The following is an 18,034-nucleotide window of genomic DNA, read 5'->3' on the forward strand; positions in this document are numbered from 1 at the left end:
TCCTCCCTTCCTTCATCTCTCTCCCTCTCTCTCTCTCTCTCTCTTCGCCACTTCTTGTTTGAACACATGACCGCAGCTCATCAGTCTCCGTTCACATAATGACCATATTTAGATGGGAGCAGCAGAGCAGGGGTGCAGAGAGAGAGAGAGAGAGAAAAAGGATATGAGGCTGATGTCGGAGGAAAGCCCAGAAGCAAAAAAAAAAAAAAACCTGGATGTAAGTCAGGAGTGGAGTAGAGTATTGAAGATTTCAACAATATAGTTTTGTAAACCGTTCCGTCTATTCTTAGGCTTTAATACGCTACAGAGGAACAATGCAGGGCTTATCACACTACCGACACAATACGCTGAACATGTGCGGGTCTCGTCACGGCAGTCACGATACCGCGCATACCACAGATGCCTCGTAGTTTTTCAGGACGAGCGATAGCTGCTGCTGCTGCTGTCGAACGTGTGTCTGTGTTCGTCACAAGTGGCGATGGGAACAGCTGAGAGTCCTTGGGCCATAAAACAGCACATGCGCTTTAACATGAGCTTCATTTGCTCACAATTTGTTTATCTTCCATTTGACATTTAGGTGTTTGATTCTATGCTTTATGTTTTCTTCCTCATGAACGAGAAACGGCGTGACGTTTCAACGTAATGGAAACTGTTGGTTAATGTGCTACAGTTTATTTGCTGTTTTGCAATGAACCTGATGAGCTAAGTGGAAAGGAAATTACAGTCACGTCCTCTGTCTGTCTCATCTAAGCCGTGCCTGTCACACCCAGTCTAGGGAAGGTTAGGCAAAGGTCTCAGTGAAATCAGGTGTTTGCTTTTGTAACCTAGGTAACCTAGGCAATGGGCTTCAAATCTTAGCGGTGACAATAAAGATATCCAGTTCATAAACTCACTCAATCACAGGTGTAAACAAATTCTTACTATGCACCGTAGTAAGATGATAGACTTCCTGTCCAAGTTCTTCTTCATTTCTAATCACGGTGCTGCCTGTGGAACAGGGAAGTGTTGGGGACAAATGTTGCCGTGTGGGCTTTGACATATTGTAGGAGCATGAGTGGGTGGAGGTGGTTCCAGATGAGTCGAAGGAGACAAAAGGAAGATTGGAAAAAAAGTAGGAGATTAAGAGGTTGAGATGAATTAGAATCAGGGGTAAATGGACACTCATAGAGTCTCATAGATCTCTTTCTGTTCTGTTAAATGAATGTTTTGACACTTTTGGAAATACTCTTATTTGCTTTCTTTTCAAAAGTTATAGATGAGAAGATCCACGCCTCTATCATGTCTGTTCAATATGAGGCTACATCCAGCGGCCGGTTAGCTTATCTTACCATAAAGACTGTAAACAGGGAAATAGCAGCTAGCATGGCTCTGTCTGAAGTAGAGCTGAACGATTCTGAAAAAATACCTCATTGAGATTATTTTGACTGATATAGATTGTGATATGATTTGTGATATTAGAGGGAATGATAATATTTGCATCATTATTCTCATTTTCATTGAAAAACATAATAAACTGGTTATGATGTGATTTTCGTGAGGATCTGTACCAAACAAAGATGTTTATAATATGATGTGTAGACCAGAGCATCTCTGCAGGACGACAATATTTCATTTAAAATGGTATTTTGAGACACATATTGCCTTTAACAAATATTGCACCTCCTGTGATTTGAGTATTGCAGTAGGCCGAGTTGCCACATTGACAAAATTTCGATGAATCGTTCATCCCTAGTCTAAAGGTAACAAAATCTTCCTACCAGCACTTCAGAGCTCACTAGATAACATGTCAATTTGTTTAAACTGAACTAGAAAATGCCAAATTGTCAGAGTCACGGCTCCTAGCCAGGAAATGGCCCAGCAAAGAAAACAAACTGAGGTTTTTACGCTTCAGTTTTTGTACAAATTACACAAACAAGTTGTGTGTGTGTTCATTAATGAGCTTTGTAGTGCTGGTAGGTGGATTTTGTTACCTTTGGACAGAGCCTGACTAGCTGTTTTCCCCCGTTTCCAGCCTTTTACCGGCTGCTGGCTGTTATTGAATGGAAGCGTTGCCCAAACTATTCCTTTTAAAATACATGTTTGAGTAGGTCACTCCCTTAACTGCTTTGCGAAAGCCAACAGATCACCTCATCTAAAATGGCCCAGATATTTTCTTACTGAGCCTCAATCCCAAAATAATTTGATGTATGTCATACTCAGATTAGGAACAGGGGATAACAGAAAATCCATGAACCTGCAGTCGTTGCCAGCACTGTTTGTTGTTTGGAAGTGGACAAAAAAAATTCCTCTGTAAGCACGGGGTTTAAGATAGAGCGGCCAGCTGCTCAGCTCAGTGCTCTACAAGTCCAGAGATGTCATATGATTTTTTTTAAGGTCACGTTAGCTGTGCTGTTTGGCAAACAAAAGGTGATCTGAACATAAGTTGCTTTTTTAGCAAAAAAAATACCAGTGGTGAGAAATGTACACACACACACACACACACACAAGCACACACACACACACACACACAAGCACAAGCACACAGTGAAAGGGATAAGGGCTCACAGCCTCTGATCCTATTATAGAAGCCAAAGCACTGCAGGCTCCCGAGAGACTGGGGAAAATGGGTAAACACAATGTTTTTATGGGGATCTTCCTGTGCTGTAACGAAAAGCATCACAATGGAAAGAATCTCTTCAGGTGATCTCACCTTCTTTCTCTTTTTGTCTGTCTCTTTGTCTTTCTACACAACACAAACCCCCTCGTCTCCCCCCCCCCTCCTCCCCGTACTGTCCCTCTGTTTTTCTCCCAAATGCTTTCAGGAAGTGACAGACATTGCACATAATTTAGTGAGCCTCTGCTAATCTTGCCTTTTTCTTCATCAGATAGGCATGCAGTGTTCTCTGAATGTTTTGGCCCAGAAAGTCTGTGTGCAACTATCCTACATCTGTGCAGTTTGTTGGTTTGTGGAATGCTTGGAATCGCCTCCATGGCAACGGCCGGGCTGTGTATGTGTGTGTGGAGCGGTAAATATTGACTTCACCACCTCCCCATCCCTGTGTCTGTCCGTGACAGGAGTAAAGGGTGGGTGGGTGGGGGGGGGGGAGGGAGAGGGAGGGGGGGGGGCGTCGGTACACACACTTTATCCAGGACTCAGCGAAGTCTTCCCATCGGAGGCGTGTGTTTACCTTCAGGCCTCCAAACATGGAGGAGACTTCTGGCTCGGCGGTGTTCAAAGTTTAATTCAATGTGTGTCGACAACACGAAAGGGGCGAAGTGAAGCTTTATGACATGCTCTGTGCTGTGTTGCTTATCTCGGCTCTTTCCCATGATTCATATAATGGCTAACTAAATGGGAAGTGTGGATGGATATCGGTCAGTTGCTGAAACCTGTGTGTCGGTTGTGCAAACACATCCAAGCAGCCATTTCCTCTATTCGTGTTTGTTGAAGGAGAAGAGAAAAAAAAAAATGACAGCAAAACCAGGAACCATCCTACCTGTTGTGAATCTGTGTTACTCAATCAAACTGTATGACTAACTAGTACACTGCTCAAGGTGTTCTCAGTGGATATCTTTTGGTGTTTTCCCACAGCAGATGGATTTGTTGAGACAGGATAGGAGAAGTGCTCGGAGGACTAACAGCAGCAGCGGCAGCAGCAGTGGTTTGACCGGTCTATCCTGTCTTGTCATTGCAGGGACCGTGTTGTTTGCGGGCCCCAGATGGAATGTCATCACTGCGTTTGGCGAATACGATTAGGAAATAGATGTTGATAATCTGGACAGAACAAGCACGGCTGGATTATGCTACGATTGGCGGCTGGTGACGCAGGAGCCAAAGCCTCCCCGTTCCCCCCCCCACCTCCCCGTAGTAATTACATAGAGAGTATTAAGATGAAGGAATACATCCACCAGGCTGACATTAGGATCACATGCGCTCGCCCACTCAGGCACAGACACACGTGCAAACATTCCCCTGTAGACACACACACACACACACACACACACACACATACTTCCTATTCCCTGAACTACGTCAGTTTCCTTTCCCTCTTCACTCCAGTGACATGAATGCTTAAAAAAAAACCCAAAACGACTGGGATTTATCAGCTGTCTCCCAAACATGCAGCGATTTTTAAATAGAAAACATTTTTGGAATCGGGTTGTGATGGAGTTTGTTTGCAGTGTTCTGACTTTTGACTATGAGTGAATACAGCCTGAGAGTCTGTCTACTTTAAGTTCACACTCTCCGGCGCACACACATACCGTATTAAACGTTTGATGTCTGCTTATGCAAATGCAATGAAAACAGATTGTTATCTCTCTGCAGTCTGGCACCTGTTGGAAGCATGTGCAGAGGAGGCCAACGGTGACTAAATGTTAATTTGTCTTTGTTATACTGTGTATACATGTCCGACACAGTGGCCACATTCAGGGTTCAAAAGTTATTATACTTGGCTGAGGTGGAGGAGTCGGCTTATTGATAGAAGCAAAATGCGACAAAGTTCAATGGAAACAGACTTAGCGAATAAATGAAGCATGTGACTTAAATGTCAATTTATATTTCCCCTCCAGTGAAGGGACGAAAAATCACGGTAGATGAAAACATCAGATCTGTGTGGAGCGATGAGAAGATTGTAACGCTCCTCAAATTAATATGTGAAACAAGTAGAGATGCCATATTTCTATCATGTTATCTATGTTATTTTCCACAGTTTGAGGTTTGACCAGCAGTATTTTAACTAAGGTGTTTCATTGCTCCCTGCTTCTTCTGAAATGGTTTAATGGCTCCAGCTGGAACGGTAGCGCCACCAGCTGTTCATCTTGATGAACCAACTCTAAATATTGGCAAAACAGCAGTGGATGGAATGGATGGATATTCGGTAAAAATTTGCATTAAATTTGGATGGAAACCAAGCTGCTGTCTCCAATTTTGAGATTGATTTCATGTCCTTTTGATCTCAGTCACCAAGCAGCTAGATGACATGGTAAAAAGGTGGAGCTTTGCAGGTATAACCTTATATAGAACCAAGTCAGAGAATAACTTTAGAGATAGACTCATTTCTTTTTGTTAAATTATATGACCATTGATACATAAAAGTAAAAATGAACCTAAACAAAACAGGCAGAATCTTTTTTTTCCTTTTACATGAATTCTTCTGTAGGTATTTCATCTTTCTCAGGTCGTATCATAGAAAAACCGCAGCAGCTTTGAAAGACTAATCCCATGTCGCTTGCCCTCACTGATCCATCATGATTGGTGAACGGGGAGAAATCAAAGAACTTTCACTAAGTTGGAAAACTTGTTATTCCTACAATGTGACAAAGTGTTAACACAACAGTTCCATTGTTGTAATGATACTGTTGCAGCTAAAGCTTAATTGTGACCTTTAACCTGTTGCCCGGGGCATTAAAGACTGAAGGTAGATTGTCAGAACATGCCCGATCCATGTATTAGACCGCAGGCCAACAGCAACAAACACTACGAGGTTGAAGCGAAGGGTCTACTGTAGCTGTCATCTCGACGTACGAGTCCGAACTTGCCTCCTCGCATAGAGTTTCTCCGTCTCTCTCAGTATTACTTTGAGTTTGCTTCAGCTTCGTAGTGGGAAATCTCTTCTCATTAAGCCTGCACACAGAACATCTGAAGCAAGCTTGTTCAATTTTGATGTTCATGACTGTTTGATCCTTCCTAAAAGATGAAAAGGTTTTTTTTTTTTCAAAAAAATGAGCCAGAACACAGTAGACTTCATTACAAAAGCCTGTGTTGTTGAGGGAAATGGACCAGAGTCATGATCCTATCAGCCTGTTAATGGATGAACCACGACACATTTTTCTATTATTTCAATGAGGGAATACCATTCACAGATTCTAATTGTTTTCCTTTCAAATGAAATGAAAAAAGCAAGCAAAATAGGGATATACTGCATCCTGTGGGGGGGTCGGGGGGGGGGGGGAACAGCCCCAGCAGCAATATTAAAAGACTATTCCCATTCAACCAAAGCCCAGGAGACTTGAAGGATTTGGAATTCATTGCTAGATCTTATGCATAATTAAGCAAATCCCCCACCCACCCAGCCACACCCCCGCCTTGCCAGAGGGATTTTCATGCATCTCTGCCAGCTAGACAGTAGGTGCTTGTTACAGTACCTCAGCGCTATTAGGCCAGACTCAGGCTTTCGTTATTAGCTACTGCGGATGATACACGCGCTTTCCTGCAAAACATGACATTGTTTGGCTTCATGACCTCCTTCATTTCCATATTTCCTACTGGCTGTTAGAGCTAAAACACGTTAGGATCTGGCAGCTCAAAAAGCCACAGGCCACTTCTGTGTCTTGTTTATGCTGCCTTCTGTGAGCTGACAAAAGATGCTTTGTTGGAAACGGAGTGTGAAGAAAGGCCCGAGACTCTCTTAATGCCCTGTTTCGTGTTTACCCGGTTCAGTCATCTCCTTTCTGTGAGTTTTCGGTGTATTTGTCTGGGCATACTGTCTGGGTTAGAGTATCAGGACGCTATTTGCCAAAGGAACCGAATTCTATTCAACCTTAAAATTCGTTAGAGGCTAAAACCGGTTTCTTTTATTTGTTCACCTCATCAGATGTTACACGCACAACTGCTGATGAATCCGTCAAGCATATTTAGAATACATACGTACATATAATGTGTTATTTAAGCACCATCTCAGTTATCTCATTAAGTTGACATCCCGTAAGTGAAAGTGTAATCTGTCTGGAGTGGGGGGGAAGGCGACTGGAGATGAGAGAGAGAGAGAGGCAGCGTTTCTGCTTTGCTCTGCCTCAAACGGCTTATTAACTATGCACCCGGTCTGCTCGGGGAGAACACAAAACACACAAAGAGCAGCTCCCCGAGCCACCCGTCATCTTTGTGTCTGCCCTCTTGTGTCTGTGTGTTAACCTGCACGCACTGTTACACTTGCCGGGATGCGACCCCCTTTATGCAGACATATCCCGAGGGGAGATATTGGCTGTCCGACCTCATTGACCCTTTCTCACTTCCTCACTTCCTTCCGCTCATCCCCCCATCTCATTCATTCATGATGCCTATTAAAAATGCCCGCCCCCCCTTCCGCCACCCCTGTTATGTTTCTGAGCTGCACTACTGCTTCTCTGGATGAGCCCACATATTGTACATCTATAGGAATCTCTTAAGGACTGAAAACACACCAGTATTTCTCCTGTGTTGCCTCTGCTCCCCCTCTCTCCTGGCTGATTGCCACTCTGTTGGGAAATAAAAAAGGGGGGGCACGGAGGAAGCATCCAGAATGACAGACAAGTATCAGTGACAGCTTCGGTAATTTCCCCCTGCATGGTTAGCGAACTGTGCTCTTCTTTGTGCCGCACATTTTCCACCATATGTCACTGCATTGCTGTGACTGCAAACGTGCCTGCTAGTCTGTGTATTAGCTTGTCATTGCTTGTGAATTGGCTGAGTCCAGTATTAGATCCAACAGATGCACGGGCTGCTAAATAGCAGCAGCAGTCAGGCGAGGGGATATCAGCAGAAGGTTTAGTAGCCTGACATGCACTCTGATCCTCGTCTGCTTATCAGAAGGGTTCCCGAGCCACCCCACCTTAGTGTTTTTCTGTAAATTAGCATTTGATAGCAGACCCCCCGTGGCTATATCAACTCATGATAGCAAGGGTTTGAGTCCCTAAAATTATCCTTGGCTTAGTGTGATCATTTCCCAACACTAAGCTGTGATTAGAGCTACCTCACGAGCCTGAGTAGGCGCCAGAGAAGCTTAAAAGATGAACATACACAGAGGAAAGCTACAACAATCCAAAAGTACCCTCTTGACCTTTTAGTCTGTTCTCATAAGATCATGGTGCAGCGTCTTAATTTTACCATTGCTGAACTTGAGAGAGTTAGCAATTAGCATGTGAAGCTAAAGAGCCTGATATTTTTCTCAGGAGTTAGTGGAGGCCAAAATGCAGCCCCCAGCTGGCCAAAAAATGAATAAATTCTTCTTTAATCAATTAGTAGTTTAGTCTATAAAATGTAAGAGTAGTGGAAAAAAAAAAGCCTGTGCATCTGTGTCTGACACATGTGCATACAGGCATTTGCAATATGTGTGTGTGTGTGTGTGCTCTGTTGGTGGCTGTGGGGTGAAGTGGATCTCATGTTTGTGTTGAAATCGAGGAGTGGCAGCTGCTCCACCATCCGTGGGGTGGTTTTGCTTCAAAAGGTCTGCATAACACTGTGTCTCGGTGGGTTTAGAACCGTGGTCCTCAGTCTATCTATGGTTTCTGCATCTGGTCTTGTGGCAGTCAGAGGAATTTTTTCTAGAGAATATTTTCTATACAAATGAGATAGGAAAGCAACTTTGTTCGATGCAAAATTGTTATGTACAGTAATTTATCTTTTACAGTGCCTCTGCGGTCTCACAGACCTTTTTTTTCTTTTTCCTTGAATGCATCGCTACAGGCCCTTGGCAATGGGGGGATCCAAGAGTAAGCCCAAGGATGCAGGCCAGCGAACCCGCAGCCTCGATGGGAACCTCATCTCCGGAGGAGGGGCTGGCGGCCACCACCTCAACTCCACTCATCAGTCCTTAACACCCAATCGGAGCCCTACTATGGATGGAGGTCTTGGTGGTAATCAATCAGTGGGCAATAACGCGGAGCTGGCCCTGTTTGGAGGTGTGGACAATAATAGCGTCACCTCTCCAAACAGAATCACACTAGCAGGTGAGAACATTCGCTCGAAACCACAGTCTTGTTGTGGGTTTTTTTAACTGTATACCCTGTACCTAACTTCCTCTCCTTCCTCTCCTAACAGGTGGCGTGACAACCTTCGTGGCGTTGTATGACTATGAGTCTCGAACAGCTTCAGATCTGTCTTTCAGGAAGGGCGAACGCCTCCAAATAGTCAACAACACGTAAGGAAAATACATAAAACAATAAACCCACTTTTTTTCCTATCAATCTCTGTGTCCTCTGTCATCTCTCTCATGTGCACACAATTAAACTCAAGATTGCTACAAGAATGTTTCTTTTCATGCACATACACTGTGTGAAATGCTAAAGTATAACTGCACGTTGACGGGGACGGCACTCGTCTGTCTGAGTTATCGCTCAGTTGTCTGACTTGGCTGCCCTGTACCCCCGAAATGCATGTCACTTGTCGTCTCTCTGAAACCTCCCGTAACCATGGGAACGGGCTTTCCTCGGCTTGGCTTAATTTTTCTTTTTTGTGTGTCAACTGACACGTTTCTGCACACATTTTGCTTCATTCACAAATGCCTCTCCGAGACTGATTACGTCTCCCTGCTCAGTCCACCTCAGTAAGGTCATAGCTATTTTTATTGCTACTTGTAATTCCTGAGAAGTAGATGCAGTGCGAGACCTAGTTATGCAGTACAAATCTAACCTGTTTGAAGGAGGAGGAGGTGGGGGGGGTAATGCTTGTTTTGGAAATAGGGGCTTACTCCATGAATCAATAGAGGTGCAGTGAACCATATACTGTAGTGCTGCACCCCCGTGCTGCTAACAAACTGCTGACCTAGAAGGCAGAAGCTGAGTACAATAGTGGATTATCGCTGCATCTGGCCCCTTAAGCCAAAGACCTGGATCATTATTGGGTCAAGTACACCCAGATTCTATGAACCGACCCTAAGATTAGTTAACGGGTTATCACAGTCCAATTAATTATCAGTCAGGCTTGTTGTAGCTTTCTGATTGGTCCAGTTAAATGTAATAACGCAGCCATGCACAGTGACCTTATAGGCTTTTATTATAATATTGTGCCCTCTGCATGTCGCTGTTTTTCCCTTAAACCTCCCTTTGCCTCATAATTGTGCCTCCCTTATCTCCAAGTTATGTAATGGTTTGAATATTTTAAAATCATAGCTATTACCAGTCTGTTCTGTGTACTCTACTATTCTGCCACTGCTCATAACGCTCTCTGTATTTCTTTAACCCTCTTCTTTTTCATCATTTCCATTTCATCTCTCCTTTTCTTGTTTCTTCATCACAAACCATCACATTTTTTATAGGAGGAAGGTGAACTGCAGGTTTGTGAAGCCTCTCTGGAATCAGTATTTGAATGTGCCGTTTGTCTGCCTGCGTGTTTGTGTAACCTGACGCGTTCATGTGCACTATAATACCACTCCACTAGAAAGGCACAAATCACATAACTCTTGTCCGTGCCCCATGATCCCTCAGTAGTAAAGGGAAGTTTGTGCGAAGCCTTGCAGCACTATAATCATCTCAGGTCAACTCGAAGAAAAAAAATGTAAACAAACCAAAATTTCACTCTGATTCTTCAATCTAGTGCTGCAAAACTACACCAGCTCACTCCCTCATAAAGTGTAGCATACAAGCACCATCATCCCTCCTGTTGTCATACCTACATGAATGCATGTTTTTCTATCGTTACATAACTTCCACATATTATTTTGTAACAGCAGAGATAACCGGGCTTGCATTTATCAAGCTTCTCCAGGTGCCAAGAGCTCAAATACTTTGACTACATGATCTAAACTATTGTAGCGGGTACAGAAAATGTAAAAATGATCAGCATCAATTCATTTTTACTTTGAGACACTTGATAAACACTGGCCCTAAAAGTCACAGATAGTTTTTCTGTTGTGTTGTGGATGTGTTATGAGCCTCTGTGAAGCTGTGTGTTATCGTTCCATCATTGCAGAGAAGGGGACTGGTGGCTGGCGCGCTCCCTGACCACTGGAGAGAGTGGTTACATCCCCAGTAATTATGTGGCTCCATCCGACTCCATCCAGGCAGAAGAGTAAAAACCCTGCTTTTTTTTTCTTTTTGCCCTCTCTCTCTTTTATCTGTCGAGCATGTGAAAGAATTATCACTTGAATATAGGAATTTAAGAATCTTCTTGCTTTTCGTCTGAATGGGATCTCTGCACTTGAAGAAATATTTTGACGTTTTGGGAAATGCGGTTATTGATACCACGTTTGTAGCCACAGCCAGCAGCCACTTAGCTTAGCCTAGCAATGAAGATTGGTAACAAAGAGATACAGCTAGCCTGGCTCTATCCAAAGATAATGAAATCTGGCTACTAGAACCTCTAACATGTTATATCTTGTTTGTTTAAATTGTACAAAAACTGAAATATGAAAACAAGTGGAAGTCACTGCACCTGGCCAAGAAATAGTCCTGCACATTTTCTCCAGACAGAGGCAGGCTAGCTGTTTCCCCTGCTTCCAGTCTTTATGCTAAGCTAAATTAAGCTAACCAGCTGCTGGCTGTAGCTTCATATTTAGCATAAAAAAACATTAGAATGGTATTAATCTTCTTATCTCTAAGCAAGAATTAGAAATTAGCATATTTCCCATTTTTTTTAATTTAACGACTGTAATGCATTTACTGCTTTCTACTCCTCAAGGGCATGCACTGCTAATCTTTACTTGCTAACCTGCTTGCTTATGCAAGATAGCACAAACTAACCTTATGTAACAACTCCATTTCTCACCTTTGCCTCCTTCCTGTCCAGTCATCTCAGACTGACTCTAGAGTCCAGGTAAGCCGCCGTTGTAGGCATTAGTATGCAGGAATGCATCTAATTTCACTAAACCTTCTGAAACTGTGAGCAACAACTCACCCTTGCTTAATCGTTCCTTCTCTTCCACCCACGTACATCCTCTCCCCTTCACCAACCTGGTCCCATGTGTCCCATGTTCTCTGTCTCAACCTCACCAGGTGGTACTTTGGCAAAATCACACGCCGTGATTCTGAGAGGCTGCTGCTAAGTTTAGAGAACAGGAGAGGAACTTTCCTGGTGAGAGAGAGTGAGACCACCAAAGGTAAGTCTGTGGACCCTTATACAAAAAGACTCATCACTCACTCTGCCTCTCTAGACAGTAGAGCTGTGTATCAAACCTCAATATATCTTGAGTCTTGACCAAAATGTGTCAATAGCATCAAATATGGAAAGTTGGCTCCGAATTTTATAAATCATAACGTACTTAAGACAATTTTCATTTGGCAGGATTCTTGTACGGATGCTTGTGTTTAGATGATAAACACTCACGCATTGAGAAGTTTGGCATATTTTTCTAAATGAAAACAGGTTTTTGTGGAAAAATATGTTAATATTTTTCAAACTAAGAAAAATTTCCAGCAAACTTGTGATGGACAAAGTCTGATTGTAGTTGAAAAAGGTTTTGAGATTTTGCTGAAACTGAGGTACGGTGTTGCACCTGTTTGGATAAATCTCTAATGATACTCAGCATTATGATACAGTATAACTACACTAAAGGGCCTCTGTGAGTGTTATAGCTTTTGGCATCATCTAACAACAGCCCAGATATTTCTTAAAGTGGTGCCGATCAGCAGCTGTACCCAGAGAACATTTTGTCCTGTGGGTTAGTAAAAAAAAAAACATACTTGCTCCAACTTCATTTTTATACCATTATACGGTGATTTTTTTTTTTTTTTTTTTTGAAATATGGTGCCCTTCTTCATGTTCCTTTTTTTTATGAACTTTTTTAATAAAATATTAAAATCTCAGCATGAAGATCAGTTTGAATTTCATGATATGTTTAACAAAAAATGCACCAAGGAGAAGAAAGCAAATTCTTTCTAGCAGTAAGACATGATATCCTGCTGTTAACTGTGCGCCCTGCTGCGCCGTGTCAGCCGTGTGGCGGTGTGGGTACAGAGGAGAGACGAATTAGGCAGATGGGGGGGTTGGGGAGGGGGGGGAGGCTGGATGTGACGCCTGTGGGATTCAGTCTGGAGATACTTCTGATAGACAGCTGCTCTGCTGCAGCAGCACAGTCCCTGTGGGTTCAGCTGGCTCTGTGTTGGTTCCTATTACAGGATATGTATACAGCATGAGCTCTGCAAAGAATGAGACAAGGGACAGGGTGGGGAGGGATGGAGAGAAAGGGAGGAGATTGATGAGCAGGAACAGTGTGGAGGTACTGGGTGGGTAAGCCAGACAGAATTAGGTCAGTGTGGAGCTGAGGCTGTACAACCACAGGCCATATCGCCCAGTTCAAACATTAAAAGGAGGGGGAGGCATCGCCTTGGGTCACTCAGACTGTTTTTTCACTTGACTGACGCTGCCCTCTGGTGGCGTAATGAGCACATTGTCCATGAAATTTAAATCCGATTTTTCCTTTTTATATCCATGCAAACAATTTTATAATCCAATGTAATTTGCCCTCAGTTCTTTTGTGTTAAGGACTCAAATTCAAGATTAATTAAAGACTCAAAGAATTAAATATTATAGTACATTTCTCCTTCTTTGTTATTCTCTCCAGGTGCCTACTGTCTGTCTGTTTTGGACTATGACAACACCAAAGGGCTGAATGTGAAGCACTACAAGATCAGGAAGCTGGACAGCGGAGGCTTCTACATCACATCACGCACACAGTTCAGCACCCTGCAGCAACTTGTTAATCACTATCGCAGTGAGTTCAACACAAATAAAACACTTGATTTCCTTTCACATCCACCCCTCCTCGTGATTCACTGGTGATGACAAAGATGAGTTAAGAGATTGTCATACTCATATCTTTGTTTGGTCATTTAGTTTGTTACTCCCTTTGTTTCCTGCGCTATCAGAAGAATATTTGTTGGTAACCATGGAGCCTGGCTTTTGATTACATTCCCTGTCTTCCCTTGTGTTCCCCAGAGCATGCTGATGGGCTGTGTCACAGTCTAACAGACATTTGTCCTGTGCTGAAGCCTCAGACTCAGGGCTTAGCCAAGGATGCTTGGGAAATCCCTAGAGAGTCCCTCCGTCTTGACCTTAAGCTTGGACAGGGCTGCTTTGGAGAGGTCTGGATGGGTAAGTCGTGCTTTGATCTATTTCATGAGCAAACCCCGTATCTCCAATCCTGAAAACGATGAGAAGAAAAAGTGCTTCTGGTGGCTTTCTTTCTGAGGAGACAGTTGTTGAAGATGCTCTTATTGCTCACTGAAAAATAAAGTTTCAAGGCTTGAAGTAAAATATTAAAGTTTGTTAGGACCAAAGTGCATAAAGACGTTTTACCCTTTCTAACTTTTCAAAATCTGCACCACCAGAAAAGTGCATGGATCTCCTTCTGTTGTAGCTGATATTTCTGCACTCATTAGAGAAAATACTGTGGTTCATGGTCCTGGGAAGTGTGCCAAATGATCAAATCAATTTGATTGAGTTGTAACAGTTATTGACACCCACAACTATTTTTTTCTTTTATCAGGAACATGGAACGGTACAACACGGGTGGCGATCAAGACTCTGAAGCCCGGCACCATGTCCCCTGAGGCCTTCCTCCAGGAAGCCCAGGTCATGAAGAAACTGAGACATGAAAAACTGGTTCAGCTCTACGCTGTAGTGTCTGAGGAACCGATCTACATCGTCACTGAGTACATGGGGCAAGGTCAGCACGGACTTTTCACAGTTTCACTTGTAAACTTGAAAACAGAACTAGTACTTGTTGCACTTTACAGTATGCGTCAGGAAATAGTATTCTAGCGTAGTTAAAATTGTGTTTTGAGTAAATGTGAAGATAAGTTCAGCACTGACTGGCTTCATTAGTTAAGTCGAGGTAAACCAACTGAATGGAGGCTCACTAATGAAATGCTGAAAACCTGCATGACTGGGAGGATGGGGAGCCAATCAAAACCAAATCAAGATACAGTATGATGGGTTTACTGTGTGCAAAGACAAAGATATTTTTAAAATGTTAAATTTGATCACAACCAAATGAAACTTGACAGTTTCTGAAATTAAATACACTTGATTGTATATGTATACAAAACAGAAGAAATTTTAAATTAAAAAAAATGTTCCTTTAAAGATTTCATGCTGCCACACATAAGGAAATAAAGGTCCAGATAATGACCACGACTGCTCCAACATTGATACTAATCTGTATTATGTGTCCTTGCTAACAGGTAGTTTATTGGACTTCCTGAAAGGGGACATGGGTAAGATGCTCCGCCTCCCTCAGCTGGTGGATATGGCCTCTCAGGTTAGCACAAATAATTTACTACCACTTTCTCACTTTTCTTTGTGGTATCTACATTGTTTTTTCTTCAGTGTAGACAATCACAAAACTTTGTCTCTTTCTCAGATTGCTTCAGGAATGGCTTATGTGGAGAGGATGAACTATGTGCACAGAGACCTGAGAGCTGCAAACATCCTGGTGGGAGATAACCTGGTTTGCAAAGTGGCTGATTTTGGTCTGGCTCGCCTCATTGAGGATAATGAATATACTGCCAGGCAAGGTAAGCAAGTCAGCTTCGTCTGTTTACGTGGCACCTGAGATTAAAAAGTGTTAGTCTCCAGGACACTTAGGTCTTTTTGAAATACTTTTTGTCTCAGTGTGTGCTGCAGTGATCTTATTTTAACTTGCTGACAAACTTGTTGTTTTGCAGGAGCCAAGTTTCCCATTAAGTGGACGGCTCCTGAAGCTGCTCTGTACGGACGCTTCACCATTAAATCTGATGTCTGGTCATTTGGGATCCTGCTGACTGAACTGGCCACCAAAGGCAGAGTGCCATATCCAGGCAAGGAACATTCTGGGAAATAAAGTTGTTTATCTGTTTAAGTGCATAGTGCTTTTATTACCTAGACTCTGGCACTGACGTCATGCTCCACCCGTTCAACAGCTGACAGATTGGAATCTATTAGTCATAAACATTCATGTGATTCAAACTGTGATCATGTGTTTTGCAATTTCATATTTGTTTTTGCTCTCTCAGGAATGGTGAACCGGGAGGTGCTTGACCAAGTGGAGCGTGGCTACAGGATGCCGTGCCCTGCGGAGTGCCCTGAATCGATGCATGAGCTGATGCTGACCTGCTGGAGGAAAGAACCCGAGGAGAGGCCCACCTTCGAGTACCTGCAGGGCTTCCTGGAGGATTACTTCACCTCCACAGAGCCTCAGTACCAGCCAGGAGAGAACCTGTAACGAGGCTGAACGTGTATACGTGCATGAATTATGCATGCGCAAAAATGAACATGCGCGTCTGATTAAGAGTGCATGGACCAGTATGTGTGTACAGTAAAACGGGGCAGAAAGCCGACAGCATTCTGGGTACAATCAGTAATTTTCTGGCATCAAGGACTGTCAGCAGGACTTCGAACCAATCAGCAACACGCAGTTTCCAAAGTCACTGTCATATTCTCCATTTTAGTCTGAGGGACTATTTTCAAAGGAAGGGACTAAACTGTGGTATTATTTTGCTTTTATTATACACTATCATTTTGTTTGCCAGTTCAGTCAACACCCTACTCAGCCAAACATGTTTGTCCTAGTGTTTGTAAGGCGCCCTTATAAATACACATTCCTCACGCGCTCTTCCTGTGTTAATTCACCTGTCTGACGTTGTATTTTGTTATTTTTAACACTATGAGTGACACCAGAGTACGTCTTTTAATAAGACTGCATATGGGTCAAAAATGGGAGTCCAGAGAATGATTGTTGGATACAAGTATTGTCCTGCTGAAAGCTCACTTCATGATGCCATTTTTTTTACTACATTTTCTTTGGGATTCTTAGACTTTGTCTTCCATTTTTCAAACACAGATTTTCCTCTTGAGAACGAGCAGTTTGGGATCTACAGTAATTAACGAGGATATCACGGATCTTATACTTTTTATTGTGTTATTAGAACCTGGATCAACTGGAAAATTTTCACAAGTTTTTCTTTTTTTTTCTTTTTAAACACGCTTCCTCGTGCATCATTGAGGCCAGTTTCCCAACTGCTGTGGGATTTTCTATGAGAGCGATGCCCTCGATTCCCATCAGAGTGTGTAGTCTCGCTCGCCAATTGGTTTATCGCTGTGACCGACATACAGCTTGACACAAAGAGGAGAGGAGAAGACGCAGAGTCTTCCTCTCTGTGTGACGTCTTCTAATTGTGACTTTTCTCACAAACAAACGGCTACTGATCACTATCAGTCATCTCAGGATCGAGAAGACTAGAAATCTGCTGCAAGGATTTTTGTGCCAATGAAAATCTCTTTTGTATTCTCTTCTACTGTGTAAAAGTGTATTTTACTACTCTGAACTCTTTCTTACAGTGAAGTTTGACTTATGTAAGCAGAGACTCTGTTGTTCTCAAATGATAATCCACGGTTTTGAGATCCTGCATTTGTGTACAGTACCAACCAACAGACGGCATGGTTTCAACGTGCTGATTTATTTTCAAGCATTTCAAATTAAAATCAGGTGAATCTTCTTTTATGCCTCCTTTCAATTCTGACCTTCGTTAATATGAATTCATATTTTTAATCAGCCTCAGTATTTCCCTTATTAGTGCATCTTTGAGCACAATCATACACTGGAGATATTGTCATATTTCTGTTCTCAGTGAAGATGATAAATAGGCAACAGGGTGATACTGTGTGGTAATGCCTTCCTAGAGCCTGTAGGGGGCAGACCAGAACGCTTTCCCCACACACAACATGTATAGCAAAGAAATTGGCATCTTGAAACTTAATTGTAAATATCCTTAATGCTTATATTTTGTATATATATCACCTTTATAATTTATTCCTTTTAAAATAACCCAATTGATTATTTTGCTTTCAGCAATTATCATTTAAACTTTAATGTTTATGGTACTTTTATGGGTTAAATAACATCTGACAATAATGATATAAATATATATTATAGAAACACTTTTACATTAGAACTATGTTTATTTGTGCACGTTTCTCTGTGAAACTTATTTTGTTTGTACATTTTCAATGTGACAAAACTGATAAGGACAACTGCTTAGCTGAAAACTTGCTCTGTTTCCCCCCCTGACGCCTCACCTTTTTTGAGAAAAAACAGTTCTGTCTTACCAGATACTGATCATCTACCAGCATTACATAATACAATCAAAACCACAAATGTTTACATCACGATAATCTTTAAATCTTTCTGGTGCTGCTTCAGAGGCTGGTAAATGAGCAGGTAACATGTCAACATCCAAACATTTCTGTTTAGATTTCATAAAGCACTGCTGATTACGGTTAAATAACTCCATTCAGAAGATGATGTGACCACAGTGAGTGGAAGGAGCTTGATATCTATGCAGCATATACTATGTCCTGTGGACATGGGTTATGTCATGATAA

General features: G+C 42.4%; 1 protein-coding gene and 1 long non-coding RNA gene across 3 annotated transcripts in view; one reads left to right on the forward strand and one right to left on the reverse strand.

Moving 5' to 3' along the window:
- The window catches only part of LOC137185012 (uncharacterized), a 23,349-nt gene extending 11,825 nt beyond the window's left edge, over positions 1-11,524 (reverse strand). Inside the window, exon 1 of the long non-coding RNA XR_010928742.1 lies at positions 11,441-11,524. This is a non-coding gene — a long non-coding RNA (uncharacterized lncRNA). The remainder of the gene's footprint in view (positions 1-11,440) is intronic.
- The window catches only part of src (v-src avian sarcoma (Schmidt-Ruppin A-2) viral oncogene homolog), a 24,020-nt gene extending 6,872 nt beyond the window's left edge, over positions 1-17,148 (forward strand). The window contains exons 2-13 of one of the 2 annotated variants that reach the window (XM_067593217.1): positions 8,423-8,685; positions 8,777-8,876; positions 9,993-10,010; positions 10,646-10,744; positions 11,668-11,771; positions 13,236-13,385; positions 13,610-13,765; positions 14,160-14,339; positions 14,857-14,933; positions 15,036-15,189; positions 15,340-15,471; positions 15,667-17,148. In XM_067593217.1, the coding sequence (XP_067449318.1) occupies positions 8,433-8,685; positions 8,777-8,876; positions 9,993-10,010; positions 10,646-10,744; positions 11,668-11,771; positions 13,236-13,385; positions 13,610-13,765; positions 14,160-14,339; positions 14,857-14,933; positions 15,036-15,189; positions 15,340-15,471; positions 15,667-15,875 (1,632 nt within the window). In that variant the 5' untranslated portion in view covers positions 8,423-8,432 and the 3' untranslated portion in view covers positions 15,876-17,148. The remainder of the gene's footprint in view (positions 1-8,422; positions 8,686-8,776; positions 8,877-9,992; positions 10,011-10,645; positions 10,745-11,667; positions 11,772-13,235; positions 13,386-13,609; positions 13,766-14,159; positions 14,340-14,856; positions 14,934-15,035; positions 15,190-15,339; positions 15,472-15,666) is intronic. The other variant, XM_067593218.1, reaches the window with a different exon arrangement.
- Positions 17,149-18,034: the final 886 nt, after the last annotated feature.

The sequence above is a fragment of the Thunnus thynnus genome, chromosome 6 (assembly GCF_963924715.1).
Source record: "Thunnus thynnus chromosome 6, fThuThy2.1, whole genome shotgun sequence".
Lineage (NCBI taxonomy): Eukaryota > Metazoa > Chordata > Actinopteri > Scombriformes > Scombridae > Thunnus > Thunnus thynnus.